The 17,101-nt window shown below is 42.1% G+C and overlaps 2 protein-coding genes across 7 annotated transcripts in view; one reads left to right on the forward strand and one right to left on the reverse strand.

Moving 5' to 3' along the window:
• tnrc6a (trinucleotide repeat containing adaptor 6A) overlaps positions 1 to 13,543 on the forward strand; it is a 29,523-nt gene extending 15,980 nt beyond the window's left edge. For 3 of the 5 annotated variants that reach the window (XM_088437005.1, XM_088437007.1, XM_088437006.1), the window contains exons 10-25: positions 1,669 to 1,857; positions 1,949 to 2,112; positions 2,237 to 2,314; positions 2,799 to 2,957; positions 3,999 to 4,115; positions 4,590 to 4,709; positions 5,073 to 5,171; positions 5,241 to 5,415; positions 5,534 to 5,674; positions 5,818 to 5,988; positions 6,062 to 6,202; positions 6,305 to 6,412; positions 6,498 to 6,728; positions 7,172 to 7,242; positions 7,326 to 7,465; positions 7,893 to 13,543. In XM_088437005.1, the coding sequence (XP_088293131.1) occupies positions 1,669 to 1,857; positions 1,949 to 2,112; positions 2,237 to 2,314; positions 2,799 to 2,957; positions 3,999 to 4,115; positions 4,590 to 4,709; positions 5,073 to 5,171; positions 5,241 to 5,415; positions 5,534 to 5,674; positions 5,818 to 5,988; positions 6,062 to 6,202; positions 6,305 to 6,412; positions 6,498 to 6,728; positions 7,172 to 7,242; positions 7,326 to 7,465; positions 7,893 to 8,241 (2,453 nt within the window). In that variant the 3' untranslated portion in view covers positions 8,242 to 13,543. Of the gene's footprint in view, positions 1 to 1,668; positions 1,858 to 1,948; positions 2,113 to 2,236; positions 2,315 to 2,798; positions 2,958 to 3,454; positions 3,596 to 3,998; positions 4,116 to 4,589; positions 4,710 to 5,072; positions 5,172 to 5,240; positions 5,416 to 5,533; positions 5,675 to 5,817; positions 5,989 to 6,061; positions 6,203 to 6,304; positions 6,413 to 6,497; positions 6,729 to 7,171; positions 7,243 to 7,325; positions 7,466 to 7,892 lie in introns of all 5 variants that reach the window. The other 2 variants (XM_088437009.1, XM_088437008.1) reach the window with 1 other exon arrangement.
• Positions 13,544 to 15,459: 1,916 nt separating this feature from the next.
• ndufab1b (NADH:ubiquinone oxidoreductase subunit AB1b) lies at positions 15,460 to 17,041 on the reverse strand. 2 transcript variants are annotated; one of them, XM_088437319.1, is made up of 5 exons: positions 16,830 to 17,041; positions 16,086 to 16,202; positions 15,924 to 16,011; positions 15,761 to 15,858; positions 15,460 to 15,673 (listed from the first exon to the last, which is right to left on the reverse strand). In XM_088437319.1, the coding sequence occupies exons 1-4, from the start codon at positions 17,028 to 17,030 to the stop codon at positions 15,767 to 15,769; spliced, it is 498 nt and encodes a 165-aa protein (XP_088293445.1). In that variant the 5' UTR covers positions 17,031 to 17,041; the 3' UTR covers positions 15,460 to 15,673; positions 15,761 to 15,766. The 2 variants fall into 2 exon arrangements, with proteins under 2 accessions (XP_088293445.1, XP_088293446.1); XM_088437320.1 differs by having other exon boundaries at positions 15,745 to 15,858.
• Positions 17,042 to 17,101: the final 60 nt, after the last annotated feature.

The following is a 17,101-nucleotide window of genomic DNA, read 5'->3' on the forward strand; positions in this document are numbered from 1 at the left end:
GTAAGATCACTGAAAAACTAGAGAATTGTAGTTATTAAAGAAATTGCACGTGAAGGCAGAATAATAAATCTTGAATAATGTTTTGTTTTTTGTTTTTGAAAGGGAGTGGGAGATTCCAGAAAAATGGGCTAAAAATGAAGAATTCTTGATATTTGGAAACACTTAGCATCGGCTTATATAAGCTTAACAATCTAAAGTTGGAACACTTTGAATCAAAAATTCAAAGTTCAAAAATTCTGAAAATATTTAAGGAATACCCCTTTTTCAGCTTTTACACTTTAGTTGGCTTTTTAATGGTAAAAAAAATTTTGATTTTTCCTAAGTAGGGGTTTTGGACACCTTTGGATACCTTCAGTTCAGGTGTATTTAAAATCACAATAATGTATACTGCTTCGTATCAGTATGTTTCGGAGGGAATAATTTACTGAAGAGGAGCTGTTCCGGCAGGCTCTCACAGTATGCGCTTGAATACATGTACAGACATTTCTGAAATTCAGAAATGGGGAGGTGAAACCAGCTGCAAAATGAAGCTAATATGGACACGTTAGCACAGGCCTAGTGTGTACACCATTAATGATGGAAAAGTATGTCGGCCTTCTAATAATCTTATTGTAACTTTCTTGCTGTTCCAAACAAAGTTTACATACAAATATTCAGAGCTATGGCTCACAGAATTTGTTGGGAAAGCCTGGAAGCAGGAAGCATACAGCCATTATTTGCAGCCAGTTTTTGTGAATGTGGTTGAGTCATCCCTCAAGAATGCTAAGAGCACCGTTGACTCCCGCCAGCCCACCGCTTCCCTCTTTTATTAGCTGCTCTTCCGCCTTTTCTCTTTCGCTTGCCAATTGAGCTTCCAATAGCCACTCAGACTTTTGTTAGTGCTCAGACATGCAATTGACGAGCTTGGCTTATGTGAAACGGGGACGGTCTACGCAAGAGCCGGGGAAAGCAAATTGAGGGGTAACTCGGGTTATACAAGGACTCTGTCAAGTGAACTGGAGCATCAAAGTTGATAGTGACTTTTTTGCAGCCACCTCAGTAGCTACTACAAAGCCTAAACTCTTAATAAATTTCAATGAAGATGTATTTTGGGGGAAATTCAAACAAAAAGATGTCATACAAAAATGAAAGATCTTAAAGACAACTGTGATTTATTTAGAGCAGCCGTCGTCAAAAGTTGAGGGAAATAGTTGTAATTTTCGAATGCTTTCACCCTGCAGTTCTGTTGTTGCAGGTATCTTTGCATGCATTTCTAGCGCCCTTGAGACAGTTCATTTTAGTTTGTGTGCTTGCCTTATGTCATATGGGACACCGGAGCCTCAGGGCACACTGTAATCTGGCCTATTTTTACTGAGAGGTATCCTTGGCATCTCCTCAAACGCATCCAGTGGTGGGAGAGGCGACCAAGGCTTGTCGGTCAACTGTAACACAAACCCTCACAAATAAAGATCATTAGCCTCAAATATGACAGTAGGAGTTGGCAGAAGCAAGCAATGGGTCAGCAAAAATATTTTGATGCTTGTTTTGGAAGGATAAGTGACACACGGTATGTTCTGAATGTTGTATGATGAGCAATGTGCAGTGTACTCTGGTCAGCATTCATGTTTTGCTTTTGGAATTGTAACATGACAGTACTTTAATGCCTTCTGAAATTGTCCTTTCCATTAGGTTGGGGTGAGCCCTATCCCCAGCAGAAAGAGTCCTCAACATGGGGTGAGCCCACCTCTGCTCCACCTGTGACTTTGGACAATGGGACATCTGCCTGGGGGAAGCCGGTGGACACTCGCTCTAGCTGGAATGAACAGACCCGGGACAATCGAGAGCCCGCACCTGGTTGGGGAGGTCGTCATAAGCCTGGTCGGTGTAATTTCAAGTTCTCTGCTCATTGTGGCTGTGTCTTCATCAAAATGCACTTCCACTAAAAAGTGAACATTTTTTTTTTTTTTAGGTCTTGGTTCCAAACCAATGGACACATGGCGGGGTGATGACTCCATGGGTAGCAGTTGGGACCAGGAAGAAGAGGTAGAAATTGGCATGTGGACTAACAATCAACAGGACAACAGATCACATGACCAAAACACCTGGAACTACAAGCATAAGGGATCCAGCAAGGTTTGTTTCTATGCAGACAACCGCACTGTGCACCAGTAAAGTCGTCTAAAATGTGTCATTTGTCCACCATGCGAAGTATTGCTGTAATACGTTCAATTCTTCATCTATTTTTTGTTGTTCTCAGATGAATAAACCAGTCAACAAACCAGACGAGCCGTGGATGAAACCCTTCATGAACCAGTTCAACAACATGAGCTTTTCTGTAAGTAATCAACAACAGGTGTTGCCCGTGCGGTTCGTTGCCATGTCATGGGTTACATAAAAAACAATTACTTAATAATGCAGAAGTATTTGCTGTCATTAAAACGCAACCTTATGCCAGTTACTCTTGTGATTGTTTTGGACTTCAAGCTGTTGCAAAAGAGAAACTATCTTGTGTTTCGTAACGAGGACCAACCAGCATCGGTTCGCTCCTGTTTGCATTTGTATTTGAGCATTTATACAGTGCTGGTGTGACAAGGCCATATGACACACGTTCCAGATGTAACTGTTGTTTCATGAATCCCAAATAACTGCTAGAGGCAGTACTTCTGCTCTTGAATGATCACTGAAGCACATCTCGAGAGCGTTATAACAACAAAGTCACGTGACCTACTGGTGTGATACCAAAAAGAAAGAAAACACACATTTGAGAAACAATGTTTTTTGTGATCAAGCTGACCACCCAATGTGTTGTCCTTTATTAGCGTGACTCTCCTGATGATTCCATGAAAAGTGGAGCAGGTATGGTGCAGGACAAGCGCATGGACACAATGGACTTTAGTGGGGTCATGGGGAAGAATTCTGGGTCTCAACACCAGCTCTCCAAAGAGTCCCCCATGGATCGCAGCTTTTACTATGACAAGGTAATTCTCGTAAACCTCTCGTCATTAAAACACATTGTGGTAATACTTTACTGGAAAATATGCACAGTGTATTATTATGAAAGAAACACACATCTGAAGTAGAGGTTTAGTGTGCTTCTGCCCCACAGTGGCCCTTTTAATACATTGCACTTTCCTCATGTTGGAGATGTGTCGTACTTTCTATTTGCATCGTCTTTGCAACCCTTGCTTAGACCATGTGTTATTGACCATGAAAGCAACCGCCGTGCAGTAATGGTTCATTTAATTGGCTGCCAATATTTTTATTTTTTTTTTGCTTTGATGTTCTTGCTTTGCTCTTGCATCCTTTCCTATAAGATATCCCTCTTTGCTACACTGGCCCCAGATCACTCTTTTTTTTGTTTTAAACTCTTTGCCCTCAAACTAACCATATTCTTCCCTTTCTCTGTGTGTGGCTGGCACTGTGCTCCCCTTGCGCTTGCCATCCATGCGCTGTGCACCCGGCCTTGCTTCCGCAGCTGTCCGTTCCCCTCTCTGCTTCAGACGAGCACTGCTCCAGTCAAAGCATGAGCTTTTCCCCTCCCACTTCCACTCAGCCTATGCTATGTCATGACTCTGGGCCATCTCCAGCCCAATCTAGTCCCGGCGTCTCTCGGCAGGTGAGTGTGCAAGCGTCATAAGGTTTTTGTATGTCTTCTTTCTCACCGAGAAATCTTACCTAATGCCAAAATTGAACGGGTAGTCATCTCGACTTTTCACATCTCTTTGACTGACTTTAACCTCTCCAACTCCAAGTTCTAAGGCAGGGTCTTAGGCATTGTACTCATACTGGTATCGGTCTACAAAAAAGTGGTATCAAACCTCCCTAGTTGGTAGATGGATGGGTTATGGACAGGTTCAAAAATGGAGAAAATGTGCTTGTGGTTGTGGTTTATTTGGTTCAAGTTTAAACCCTGTTTTACCTTTTCATATGTGAACCAAAAAAAGCAGTTTAGAACAATGTAATGGTCTGACTGGCAAAATAATGTATATTTGTATTTTGTGTCTTGTCCCCTTACTTAGAATGTAAACCCAATGTTGGGCGGCAGCAACTTAGCACAGGGCCGTGGTGGACTGCAATCACAACTCCCTCATCCCAATTTCCGTAACCAAGTGCCTCCTCCCATCATGCCCTCTCAGGTAGCATGCACACACTGCCAAAGCTATTTAACAATTAATGCTTCACAACAGCATTTTGCACCCAAATATTTAAATGTTTTTAAAGTTTCACCCATGGCTTAAAAAAAAAGCGCCTGTTGCAGAAATGCACTAATGCTGTCTAGCATTCCCAACAGCATACACCCATTTCTTGTCTTTGTGTTAGTATATTTCTAGATAGACCAGGGCTCTTTTTTTCTTTTGATAATTAAGCCATGTTATTTGTGTTATTTGCAGTTCAATAATAAATCATAAACTGTACTGTTTATGGCGCCACGTAAGATATGTTTTCCCCCTAATAACACCAGGGGCATGGGTTGCTTAGTTTAGTGTGATTCAGTCATGTAAAGACAAAAAAATATAAATATATATATATATATATATATATATATATATATGTGTGTATATGTATATCTCACTGGGATGTTGTCATAGATGTGTTTTTTTTTTTCCCAGGTCCCTCCACCCCTGTTGAAATACCCAGGTGGCAATGGAGCCCTGAACCCTCTGTTAGGCCCACAGCAGGTGGCTGTGCTAAACCAGCTCTCCCAACTCAACCAGCTGACCCAGCTCCAGGTAAACTAACAAATTGTGAAATCAAGAATACAATAGAATTGAATAGAATGTTTTTCTTGTCATTGTATAGCTAGTATCCAATGAAATAGGGAGTGCTGCTCCATTTAGTGTTTATTGAATAAATGTGAATAATAAATGAAATAAGTATTGTAAAGTAAAAAGTACAGCACAATCGTTATTTTTTTAATGTATTTTGTTGTTATTATTAATAGTGTTAATAGCTCTGGGGGAGGAAAAGCAAAGATAAAATACACATTTACATAATCTTATTTGGTACATGCTAAATCAGAAGTTGTCCCGCAACCTCCATGAGCCACAAGTTAATAGCTTATGTTTTTCTTCTTCTCAATTTTCTCTTTGCAGCGACTTATCCTCCTCCAGCAGCAGCAACAACAGCAGCAGCAGCAGCAACAGAAGGCTCAGAACCAGAGAGTGATGCCAGTGGGGCGACCGCCTGATCAGGTTTGTTTGTCATTGCAGTCATCTGCTTGAGGGTATAGAGTTTGTGACATGTTGCTCTGTTGTATGTAGACTCGTCCTATCGGTTCATCTTCATCAATGATGCAGCCACCACGTCACCTGGACGCTTCTTTGCTGAAGCAATCCCCAGCCCTGAAACCATACCTGGATAGCTACTTGCCCCAAAATAGCCCTGAGATGCAGAAGGATGCTTCCCCTCTTGCGTCCTTCAGCAACTTCCCTTTAAGTAAGTTCACATTTTTAAAAGTAGGCAGAGCATCGTATATAGGAATGATCAGTCGCATATTGTACGAATTGTTTAATGATGTGAAATCTAATATTATGTCCATTGCTTCTGCCGTCAGGCTTGAACTCTAACCTGAATGTATCCCTGGATATGGGTGTTGGTACTAATGCTGGTGGAGCTTTGAGCTACAAAGAACCGCCCCAATCCAGAATGAAGAAATTATGGGTTGCTGACCCTCTGGAGCAGAACAGCAAATCTGGTACGCACGACTTTACATGGAGTGGCAAAAAGTAGACTTTGATTTATGGCCTTACTTACTTCACTCCATCTAAACATGCTACCATAGAAAGCAAGAACTTTGATGTCTCCTGTTTTTTTTTTTGTTTTTTTTTCCTCGTGCAGGTGCTATTTCGTCAGGGCTGCGTCTGGAGGACTCTCCCTTTTATGACTTCCTATCCCCTGGCCCATCCCCCTTGAGTCCTACCGGCCAATCACTGGGCTCAGTGGGTGACGGCTGGCCGTCCCGTGCCAATTCCCCCCCACCCCACGGAAACACTGTCACCTGGCCCCCCGGTACGTCAATATTCATTGACACGCGTCGCCGCGCTTTACCTTGAAGGAATCCAATGACTGTGTCTGTGTGTAGAGTTCCGACCTGGTGAACCTTGGAAAGGTTACCCTAACATTGACCCTGAGACTGACCCTTATGTGACCCCCGGTAGTGTCATTAATAACCTCTCCATCAACACCGTCCGTGACACAGACCACCTCAGGGACAGGAACAATGGTAAATCATTTGCATGGCGAACACAATTTTCGAGTGAGCGGCACTGGAATCCGATCAAATTGAGCGAGCGCCTAATTCTTCCCCCGCTTTTCGCTTGACCAGGGCCATCCTCATCACTGAACACCACGATGCCTTCTAACAGTGCCTGGTCATCCATGCGTGCCTCCAGCCACAGCGGTTCCCTCACCAGTACAGCACAAAGCACTTCAGGTAAGCATTTTTTTTTTTTTTTTTTTACTATTGAGTGGAGAATAACTGCTCTGGAGTTTCATATTGTGCTCCCATGTCCATGCAGCCAGACCCAGTGAGTCAAAATGGTCTCCCGGCGTTGGTTCCGTATCAAATTCCTCTTTGGCTCATGAGCTGTGGAAGGTCCCCCTGCCACCCAAGGCGCTGTCTGTGGCGGCCCCCTCCAGGCCTCCTCCTGGCCTCACGAGTCAGAAGCCTAGCTCAGCCTCCTCTGGCTGGGATGGCTCAGCACTGAGGCTGGGAGGGTGGGGCTCCACTGACTCGACATACGCACCTGGTGAGAGAGATACATACACACTATGCCTTTTTTTTTTTTTCCTCCTGAATCTCAGAGGTAAATCTATTTTAAGGGAAAAAATAACCCCCCGAAATAATTGTAACAATCCCTCATGGCTCACCTATTGGTCATGTAATGTTCATTCAGTCTGAATCGGTAGCTGGTACAGAGTTCGAGATGGTTTTTTTTGTTCACTGCTAAAAAATGACTAATAGACTATCCCTTTTAAATGCTTAATGGTGTTGTTACGAACCTTTGTAAAAACGTCTTGTAAATCACCCATCCAGCATTCTCATTTTAGCAAATTTTCCAATCCTGGATTTTTAAAACTACCAAGCAAGTCAAATTAAGCCCGAGTCAGAGTTTTTTTGTCAGTTGACCCCCGCTCTCCTCCAAAGAATTAGTTGAGAGAAATTTGCCAATTGCATATCGTTTGCTATCAGGTTCCAGTTGGGGTGACAGCAGCAGCTCGGGCAGAACCCAATGGCTCGTTCTGAAAAATCTCACGCCCCAGGTATACACACGCGCACAAATAGAGCTTCCATACAGCATCCGGTTTGGTTTGGGTCACGAATTCTTTGTCCAATGGTCCTCCAGATTGATGGCTCGACACTGAGGACTCTGTGTATGCAGCATGGCCCTCTGATCACATTCCACCTCAACCTGCCACATGGTAACGCTGTGGTGTGCTACAGCTCCAAGGATGAGGCTGCCAAGGCCCAGAAGAGCCTGCACATGTAAGAACATTTGGAATATCTGCACTTGGTATTTCGCAATTGCATTAATGGAGCGGAAAAAAAGGCCTGGGGACGCTCATCTACCACACGCTTTATGTTCTAGTTAATTTTCTCTTAATTGGGAAAGAAATATGAACTGTTCCTGTCGCGGCATTAAATTAGATTTACTGATACCTGCAGAAACATTAGTCACATCCCTCCTGAGGTGCCTTCACGTCACCCCCGGGGCTACACATAACCCCATTTGCTGAAAAAAGCGTACCAACTTTGGGTTTAAGTTTTGTGCTCCATCATATGTTAGTCCCCAAGTGTATTTTTTTTCTTTTCCAACATGGTCGACTCCACACTGTCGTGCGACATCCTCAGTCTCCCACCTGTCCGTCAGAAGCACGGCCGCAAGCTAACATGTCTTTCTCTTCGTGCGCAGGTGTGTTTTGGGAAACACGACTATTCTGGCCAAGTTTGCCAGCGAGGAGGAAATCAGCCGTTTCTTTGCACAAGGGCAGTCATTGGCCACTCCCTCCTCCAGCTGGCAGGCCATCGGCTCGTCCCAGAGCAGAATGGATCAGTCCCACCCTTTCCCCAGCCGCGCCGCCGAGCCCAGTCAATGGAACAGCGGCGATCTTCACGGCTCCTCCCTCTGGGGCGGACCCAATTATTCCAGTAGCCTGTGGGGGAGCCCCGGCGGCACGGAGGCGGGGAGGCTCGGCAGCCCTTCTCCCATCGGCTCCTTCCTCCCGGTGGATCACCTGGCGGGCGCCGGGGACTCCATGTGAGCGAGCGCCGGCAAGGGTCAGTGGCGAATTTTTCAATAATCAGCAGAATGAAAGCAGAAAAAGTGGCACTACTCGCTTATGACAAGATGTTCAAGAAAAACGGGGGCCTCCCCTGTGGAAAACAAGTTACGTTTCTCTCTCTCTCTGCACATATGTCCACTTTGTTTTAGCCCAAAAACATATCAGTCGGAATACTTGAATCCTGCAGGCCAATTCTATAATGTGAACGAATGGATATTTGCTTCCAGGTAGTGCTCTTTCACACCGAAAAAAAAGCTTCAATCGAGCTCATTATTATTATATATATTTGTTTCATTCGTCATGTTTATTTGAATTCCAATTTTTTTTTTTTTTTTTTTTTGCTGACAATGTTGGAGTAAGAGCTTTTTAAACTTTGCACTGAATGTTTTTTTTTTTTCCTCAGTATGTATTTAATCTGCAATATAGAGGGAGCAGCCAGTTTTTCCAGTGTAGCTGTTTACTCATTGAGGTCCTTACTGTGTATGCGTGGCGCTGTTGTGTGCGCGAGTGTATGCGTGTGCGCGCGTGCGTGTTTGTGCGCGCTCTTTTCTTGCCTTGGCACGCCTACCTTACTGCGTTGTCGTAGAGTTCAAGATCAACAGATAAATTCAAAAAGAAGAAGAAAAGCTAATCTGGGAGGATTATCTGGGGATGCTAAAGTATTGCACCAATGTTTGAAAACTAAAGAACGTTGAGCTCTGCAGTGCAAAGGACTGTAGCCGCAGCTGGGACTAGCAAGCCCCAGCGACCCTAACGTAGGGGCCCGGGGCCTATCTAGCAAGCCCTCCCTCGAGCCCCCTAGCGGGCAAGGGTGGGAACAGCACTTTCAGAATAGGCTTTCAATATTTTGGAGGTGCCACACTGCAACCTCTTGTTTACAAGACTTAGGAGGCGGAACGTGTGTTCATCCTTCATTTTAAAGAGAAGATGGAGTAAAATAAGAAAATGCTCATAAAAAAAATATAAAAACGTGGAAAAAAAAACATTTATAAAAGATATTTTTCAAAAAAAAAATCACACAAAAAAAAAATCTTATCGAGGATGAAGATGATGCTTTGTAACTCTGGGAATTCGGATCAGTGTTTTTGGCCATGGTGTTGGTTATTTGAATTATTCCTCTTTGTCTGCTAAATAGCCAGCAATGGTTCTCAGGAAATCAAGCCAGTTTCCCCCCCCTCCTCCTTATAGTTGATCTAAAGAAAAAAAAATACTACTCCTCCTTGTAGGAAAGGAAAATCCAACTTCTAGCACTGAAAACTATGTATAATATGGTCTGTAAGTTTCTTTTCTCTGCCAAATAACTGCTTTAAGCTGGAGAAGCTCAACACACTGCTTTCAATATGCTGTTTTTGGGGGGTGGGGGGTGGGGGGATCCAAGTATGTGTGAGTGTGTCTCCTCCTCTCCCCCAATGTTAAAATCAACAGTGGGGGAGAGGGTGCTCAAATGTTGTATAAACCAAGAGAAAGGCGAAACTGTATCTATGCATACTGTAGCTTCTCACGGCCTACTGAGAGGTGTTTTTTTTTTTTTAATTGATTTTTGTTTCCCCCCCTCCCTTGACTTCTGACAAGTTTTAAATGTTGCATTAAGTACGACGACATTTTAAAGGATATATAGCTCATTGCCACAAAGTGTTTTTTTTTGGAAAGACAAAAAAGAAGCGACATGTTTTTTTGTTTTGTTTTTAACAGTGAAGCAAAAGTCGTCCACATTTCATTGCCTTGATCCCAACTGTGTCCGCAGATGCAACAAGTCAAGTGGCTTCAACCTGTTTACAAATGGAAAATGATTGTATTGTTGTGCTGGGGAGGGGAGCATCTTAAACCTGATCAATAACGTGTGAATGTGTGTCCATGTTAGTAGATGTCCCAGTGTGTAGCTCAAATTTTGTTGTTGTTCGGATGGAGGATGGGGCGTTTAAAAAAAAAAAAAAAAAAAAAATTAAAAAAAAAAAAGCTTCAGAGTGCACATGAGCATTAGCGAAGCCATGGACCTTAAATTCTTCAGTGTGTGTGTGTGTGTGGGGGGGGGGGGGTATTATTTCACTAGTGCGACACGTTGGCTTTAGTTTTTCAGATGAGCAGTGACTCTTTAAAAATGAGTATTAGCCACAAGTGTGTGTGTGCGTGCACGTGCGCCAGTATTGAACTGCTCTACCAAATAATTCAATCTAACAAAATATGCGTTTACTTAATTCCACGTCTCTGCTTAAACTTTTTTGTTGTTGTTGTGGGTCTTGTTTGACGTTTTCATCAAGAGGAACACCTGAACCTTCTGCGTGCTTTATTTTGTTGCGATTAACTGACATGTGGAAGTGAGGAGCCTTGGATTTTGCACTTGGTGGATGAAGGCAGAGCAAAGCCGGCCGTTCGGGCGAAAACATCAGTCGGAACAGGCGGCAAGCTGCTGATGATGGCGCTGTACTTTGTTAGTTGTGTGCGTGCGTGTGTGTGTGTGTGTCATAGATTAATGACAGGGTAAATTGTGTGTGACGTGTATGGAGAAGATGGTGCTTTGCTGGCTACATTGAGGGTGTAGCGTCTTGTCTCCTTGCTAGCTTCCTGCAAGGGTTGCTGTAACAGTCATGGTTGCATTCAACCACTTGTTCCTCCAGTGAAAAGCATGCATCTCGACATGTTTTGTTCTTTTGGAATTGAAAGCAGCAAAAAAAAAAAAAAAAAAAAAGTCCAAATGCACTCCTCAACTGACTTCAACATAGTTATTTGACACCATTACAAAAACTGGGGACCCTGTGGGATATCATCTTCAATGCCGTTATTATTGTTTTTATATTAAGGCATTCAAAATCAAAGCGTTAACTGTGATGATGACCTCATTTAAAAGAAAATGATCTATCACTGGATGAGGTAATATGCTAAAACTCATCTGGCCGTAGCTTGGAAATTTATTTACTGACATTGACGGCTATAAAAGTTTTTTGCAACTTTGCTGACATAAATGATAAAATTGCATTATTGCTTTTACTTTTTTTTCATTTTACAAGAATGGGATCCAAGTGGAGCACACTATTGAACACCAAATGTATATGATTTTTGAAATTAAAAAAAACTACAAAAACTAAAAAGTAGAATATGCAAAGTTGTATTTTACAGAATGATAGCTGTATTTTACAGAAAGAAAGCTATTAGAACAGTGGGAAATTCAAAATCGGCATACTGTGTGATTTTGTGATTAATTTTAAGATTTTATTCAAGTATCTGTTGCAAGCTTTTTCCAAAATACAAGTGAAAAGATCTGATCATTATCTCATATGGAAAATTATGTTTCGTGTGATTTAAAACAAACAAAAGCTAATTGCTTGACGACAGTATTTATTTTCTTTTTAAATGCGAGGATAAAAACAATATCTAACATTTTGACATGCATGCTTTTCATTAGACAGCTCATTTTGTTTCATTTTCATGTCTGAGTACTGTAGCTAACAGCTAGTTGTCACGGCAACAGACGGTCCAGGGACAGCTGTAAACGGCAAATCTAGGCCAGTAGATTGTCACTTTTTAGTGGCTGTCTTTTTCTCACTTGACCTCCCGTTTGGTTTTCTCCCTCATCTCCGACGTCCTCGCAGCCGAGCCGGGTTTCGCGAAATCGCTTCGGCCCCGGATCCAAACAACCCGTCGTTATCGCGGACGCACTTTGCCAAGAAAACGCGCGCCTGGACGACGGAAAGGCTCGGAAGCTTAGCGAACCCTGGCTTAGGTGGGCGTCGCCAGTTAGCCGTCCTTTCGGCAACGTGACGAGACGCGTCTTCATTTCCGTGTTTTGGGTGTTATTTGATACGATGATGCCAAATGGAGGTTGTAGCAAGAAGGAAAGGGACAAGGGAGTGGGGCCAGGACGCTGCCTGCTTTGTGAATGTGTGTGTGTGTGTGTATTTAAGAAGCAGGAAAATGCTTGAAGCCAAGTGTTGTTTTGCAACAAAGATGACGTAAGGAAAACGAGAACCGCCGCGAGCACTGTACAATCTCCAGGGCTGCCCGGCAGCTTCCCAAAATGGAGGGCGGGGAAAGGGGGAGGGGTTGCGGGAAGCTGGCGGGTTTTACTTTACTACTTTTGTACTATTTAAAAAGAATAATGTGATTATGTTCTCCTCTTGACTGAACTCTTCTGTGAGCAAAACACCCAGTGGCAATTATTCTCGATCAAAAATGCTTGACACACACAACCCCCGCCCCAACCACCCCAAAAAATGTAAACTGTGATTATCTGCTGTCTTTTCTCTTTTTTTTTTTTGTCATGGAGTATAAATATGCGGAAAAAAAAAATCCAAAAAAGCTTTAGTCTAACCAGCACAAAGAAGGGTGGGTGTCGCTCAGAGAGACTATGCAGTGGAGTGTTGAACCCAGGCTTCCATGTCCAACTTGGGTTATTTTTATTTTTTTTGTTGTGTTCTTGAAAATCTCTTAAAAAGACAAAAAAAAAAAATGACGGGATTCCCAATAATATTCCTCAAACATGTTGTGCCATTGTTGAATCGTACTGCTACTACTAATAATAAACTTAAAAAAAAAAAAAAAAAAGTTTACCTAGCAAGCGCCGGGCCAGTTGTAGCAGGAAGTGAGTGTGTGGTCAGGTCCATTCGTTTCTTTTCCCAGCTCGGCGATAGACTGGCAAAAGTGCAAATTTTACATGATTTTTTTCTTTTTTTAATAGAGATTCTATCAATCCACAGTGTCTAGTTGGATCACCTCTTATTATGCACATTGCTTTGGGAGACTGTTGAATTGATATATATGAGAATATACTGACAGTGTCTCTAATCATCGAGAGGGCGTCGCCCTCTCCTAGAAACAACAGGAAGTAAGTTTATTTTCAAATGTCTTCCTCGGGTCATCAAAGGATTTTATCGTAAAACTTTTGGGGAAACTGCACTTTTTCGAAGGACAATCTTTATTTGGGTGTATTGATACATTGATTAGAAAAAAAGACAAAGTGAAAGAAGTCGCCTGATATGACAAGGTATTAAAACCAACTCCAGTGTGCTCTAATATGAATGTCTCCTCTGATGCTGTCTGTTTGGTTTCATTTAATATTTTTACTCCCTTATTTTGTTGCTTGGTTTGTTCAGTATTTGTTTTTTTTTCCTTTTTCTGAATTTTTAGTGCTCTTAAGAGAATGTGTACTAAGATGTAGACTTGTAGGTAGTAGGTCTTCTGTTGGCTGTACTCGTATACTGATTACTGTTTGTAACTTCTGGCCCCTTCAGCCAGCATACAAAGCTGTATAACTTGGGTACAACCCTCAATAAAAGACTAACAATCACCCTCATTTCTCCTTTTCTTTTTTTAAGCTTGCTGAATTAGGAAATGTTCAATGTATACAATTCAAGTTGCGAAGTTTGTTTTTCGACTGTTTTTTGTATTCATCCTTACTACAAAAGCACGACCCAGGGGTCTGCAACCCATGACCCTGGAGTTGCATGCGGCTCTTTAGCGCCGCCCTAGTGGCTTCCTGGGCCTTGTTCTAATTTGCATAAAAATGAAGAATGATTGGCGGGAATGTATGTCGGGGATTTTTTTTGTTCAATATGGTTTATTAAAATTCTTCAAAATACTGTAAACATGAGAACAATAGATATTAAAATTGTAATATTTCTGTCAACAAAGATTTGCAGCATGGCCGGCGATGTATGTTTCTTTTGGCGTCTGTTTCATAGGTTTTGGATCCTAAAGGGAAAAAGAGAAACATATTCCTATCGAACAGTGGAATCAACATTCGGAATCATTTGCTTTCATCGCAAATGAGATTGTCTGCATGCTACCTTTGTAAAGTTATTAAATAACAAAAACATCTTACATGCCCAATGTTCAGAAGCTGCCCAGTAATGCCCGAAAATAAATCCCAGGTAAGAACACAATTCTTGTAACAAACTTGACTGTTTTTATAAAGGGGTTTCTGATTTTTGTTTGCATTTATTCAAAATGACACAAAAGGGTATTACTGTGTTTTGTTACTCAGGTTCGAGGATGACGTTCCATTCTTTCTTTCTGAAGTACAGTACAACAATATTATTACGGAAGTTAAACCTAAAGCAACATCGTACAGCAGTCACGTGGGGCATCATGCTCTCCAGGATGCATGCAATGCAGGCACATTATAGTCTACTTAAGTCATTTCGATAGTACGCTAATAGAAACTTAACTGCACGTGTTGCCTTTATAATGAAATTTTGGGAGCTTTTAGGCAGATTTTTTTTAATGAGGAGGGGGTCATTGTCACTCACCATTTTGGGTTGTCGACCCCTACCCAAACCGAATAGATACGCGAGTTGGGTGCAATATATGTGTTCTCCACGAGGGGGCAATAGCGACCCCAAATCAGTTTGCCTCTCAACAGTAAACAAGCCGTGAAGAAAAAACGACGCTGTTATGGCGACTTCATAAGTTAAATTGGAGTAATAAAGCCACCACTCCACGAACTAGTTGATCTAGAAATAAACTGCAGAAAATGGCTATACTGTGAACTATCGCATTTAATGAGTTAAAGAAACGTGTCTACACGCTCAGATTAAACAATTGTCACCTGCAGGAATGCCTGATACTTTTTGTGCCTTTTTTCCGTTGTACCTAAAACAGGTTCATACTGAAGCATGACTTCTGGGAAAATTTCATCTCAGTTATTTCTATTCCCTTCCATGTATAATACAGTTTTATGACTTGCTAATATCCTTTGTTATGAGAGAATGTCAGCGAAGATTCAAAACATGCCAATAAAAAGTGTAAATGATTATAAATGCAGATTTAAAACGATGGCCTTTTCTTATACCGTTAGTTAAAATTGTTTTGTAAATGTACGTGTATGTCTATTTTTAAGTCGGCTATCTTTTAATTCTTTGGTTTCAAATCTACAGCATATTAATTACACGATATTAACACTATTACATGTGCTAGGAAACTGATTTTTTTTTTTCATTCAGCTCCTGATATCAAATTTCCCCTTCCTTGAATTGGGATAATCCTGCATTTTATCAGACATCCTGGACTGATTTTGATTAACTTGGTTGTAGGAATTTGGCAATAGTCCAAAATGTCAGATTAAATGCCCACTTCATCCTTAAAAAGCAAATAAAATGCATTTCTTTGATCATTTGCTGTGATATTTTGTCACCAACTAATTGAAACGACTATGGGCAAGAAAAAAAAAACTATGAGCAAACAGAAAAAAGAAAGTACCCTTCATGCGAGACAATGTCTTTATTGATCAACGGAAGAAATTATACAAATGTGTGGAGGGGAAAACAAAGACATTTTATTTGCGCTGTTCATTTAAATACAAACGAGAGACGCGGCAAGCGGCAGCTGATGGCGACAACACCACAAATAAAGAAGCGCCAACAGTGAGGACGTCGACACTTAAGTTGTCATCTTCCTGTGGAGGTTGGATGGTGTGACACTGCATTAAAAAAAAAAAAAAGTCAAAATCTGTTGGAAGAAAAATACCCAACTGTTCCATGAGAGACTTGCCACTTGTTTTCCTTACTCCTTTTTATTCATAAACATCTTTCTTGTCTGCGATGTACTGTACGATCTCCGAGGGAGTCATCAACTTCTCGGCTTCTGCGTCAGGGATCTCAAAGCCTGAACAAGTATCAAATGCAGTAATACAACAGTGACCAAAAGGACCAGAAAAAGAAGACACTCACCAAACTCATCCTCCATGGCCATGATAATCTCCACCTGGTCCAGGCTGTCCAAACCCAAGTCTTTCATAAAGTGGGAGGACGTTTGCAGCTGAGGAGAAGTTTGTAAACGCTGTGTTAACAAATCACCGTTTGAAGTTTTTTGATAATGCACGCCTTGCTCACCTTCTCAGGGTTAATCTTGTCGTAGAGCTTGAGGACGTACATGACACGATCTTTGATAGTCTCTAGAGTGAGCGGGGGCAGGTCCCCGTACTGTCGGCACAGCACGTTCGACAAGATCTGGAAGTGAGGAGGGAGAGATGCTGAATTAAAAACAATATTTAACGTTGTTTACCATTTGATCTGTTTTGTCGCTTGCTATTGACTGAAAATGGCATCGAAGTTACTTGGAGCTTATGACCAATTACAGTTCATCACTGCTATTTCAACCTTTATATGGTAGCTGAGCTAGTGCCGTATTTATAACAACATTTTTGCAACACCTTTCAAAACGTTACAATCGGCAAAATCATAATTAACACATTATTCAAGTGTATTTTGCAAAAATATTATTGACTCGGAGTTTTAATAATGCATTGACTTCCAATTGCGCCAACTTAAAAGCCGCACGGGAAAACGACCGAATCAAAATGAACAGTAACCATCCATACAGTTGCATCAACAAAAATGCATCCCAACTTTGTTAGCAAGTTAGCTAACCTGCCGTGGTTATATACCTCAGTCATTTAGATTGTCAATTTTAAGAAAGCGTTTCATGAAATGACACTTTATTTATCCAACCCGAAAGCCCGTTATGCGGCATTAACTTTGTCTTGCTTCTATAACGTAATCTTTTTTTGAAAGGCGTCGGTAGGTCACGGCGATGCACGCTAGGCCACAGCAGCTCAATGATAGGGGGACACTCACAGAGCTCTGGCCGAGCCACCGCGTCCTCCGACTGGCTGCGGCGAAGGAGAGGGGTCGGAGAGCGGCGGTCGCGGGGACCGGGGCGGCTCTCACTGCCAGGTTGGCGGACAAAAGCCGCAGCGAGGGTCGGGCAAGAGAGCGGACGCACTGGTGCAGGGCACGGGACGCCATGACGGATAGAAGTCGGCAGGTACCCAGCATGCACCGCGAGGAAGAAGACAGACCAAGGGCTCGCCTCTGCGCATGTGCAAATTTTATTTTATGTATTCTTT

This window comes from Hippichthys cyanospilos, chromosome 16, assembly GCF_059441005.1.
Source record: "Hippichthys cyanospilos isolate Australia breed blue-spotted pipefish chromosome 16, RoL_Hcya_1.0, whole genome shotgun sequence".
NCBI lineage: Eukaryota > Metazoa > Chordata > Actinopteri > Syngnathiformes > Syngnathidae > Hippichthys > Hippichthys cyanospilos.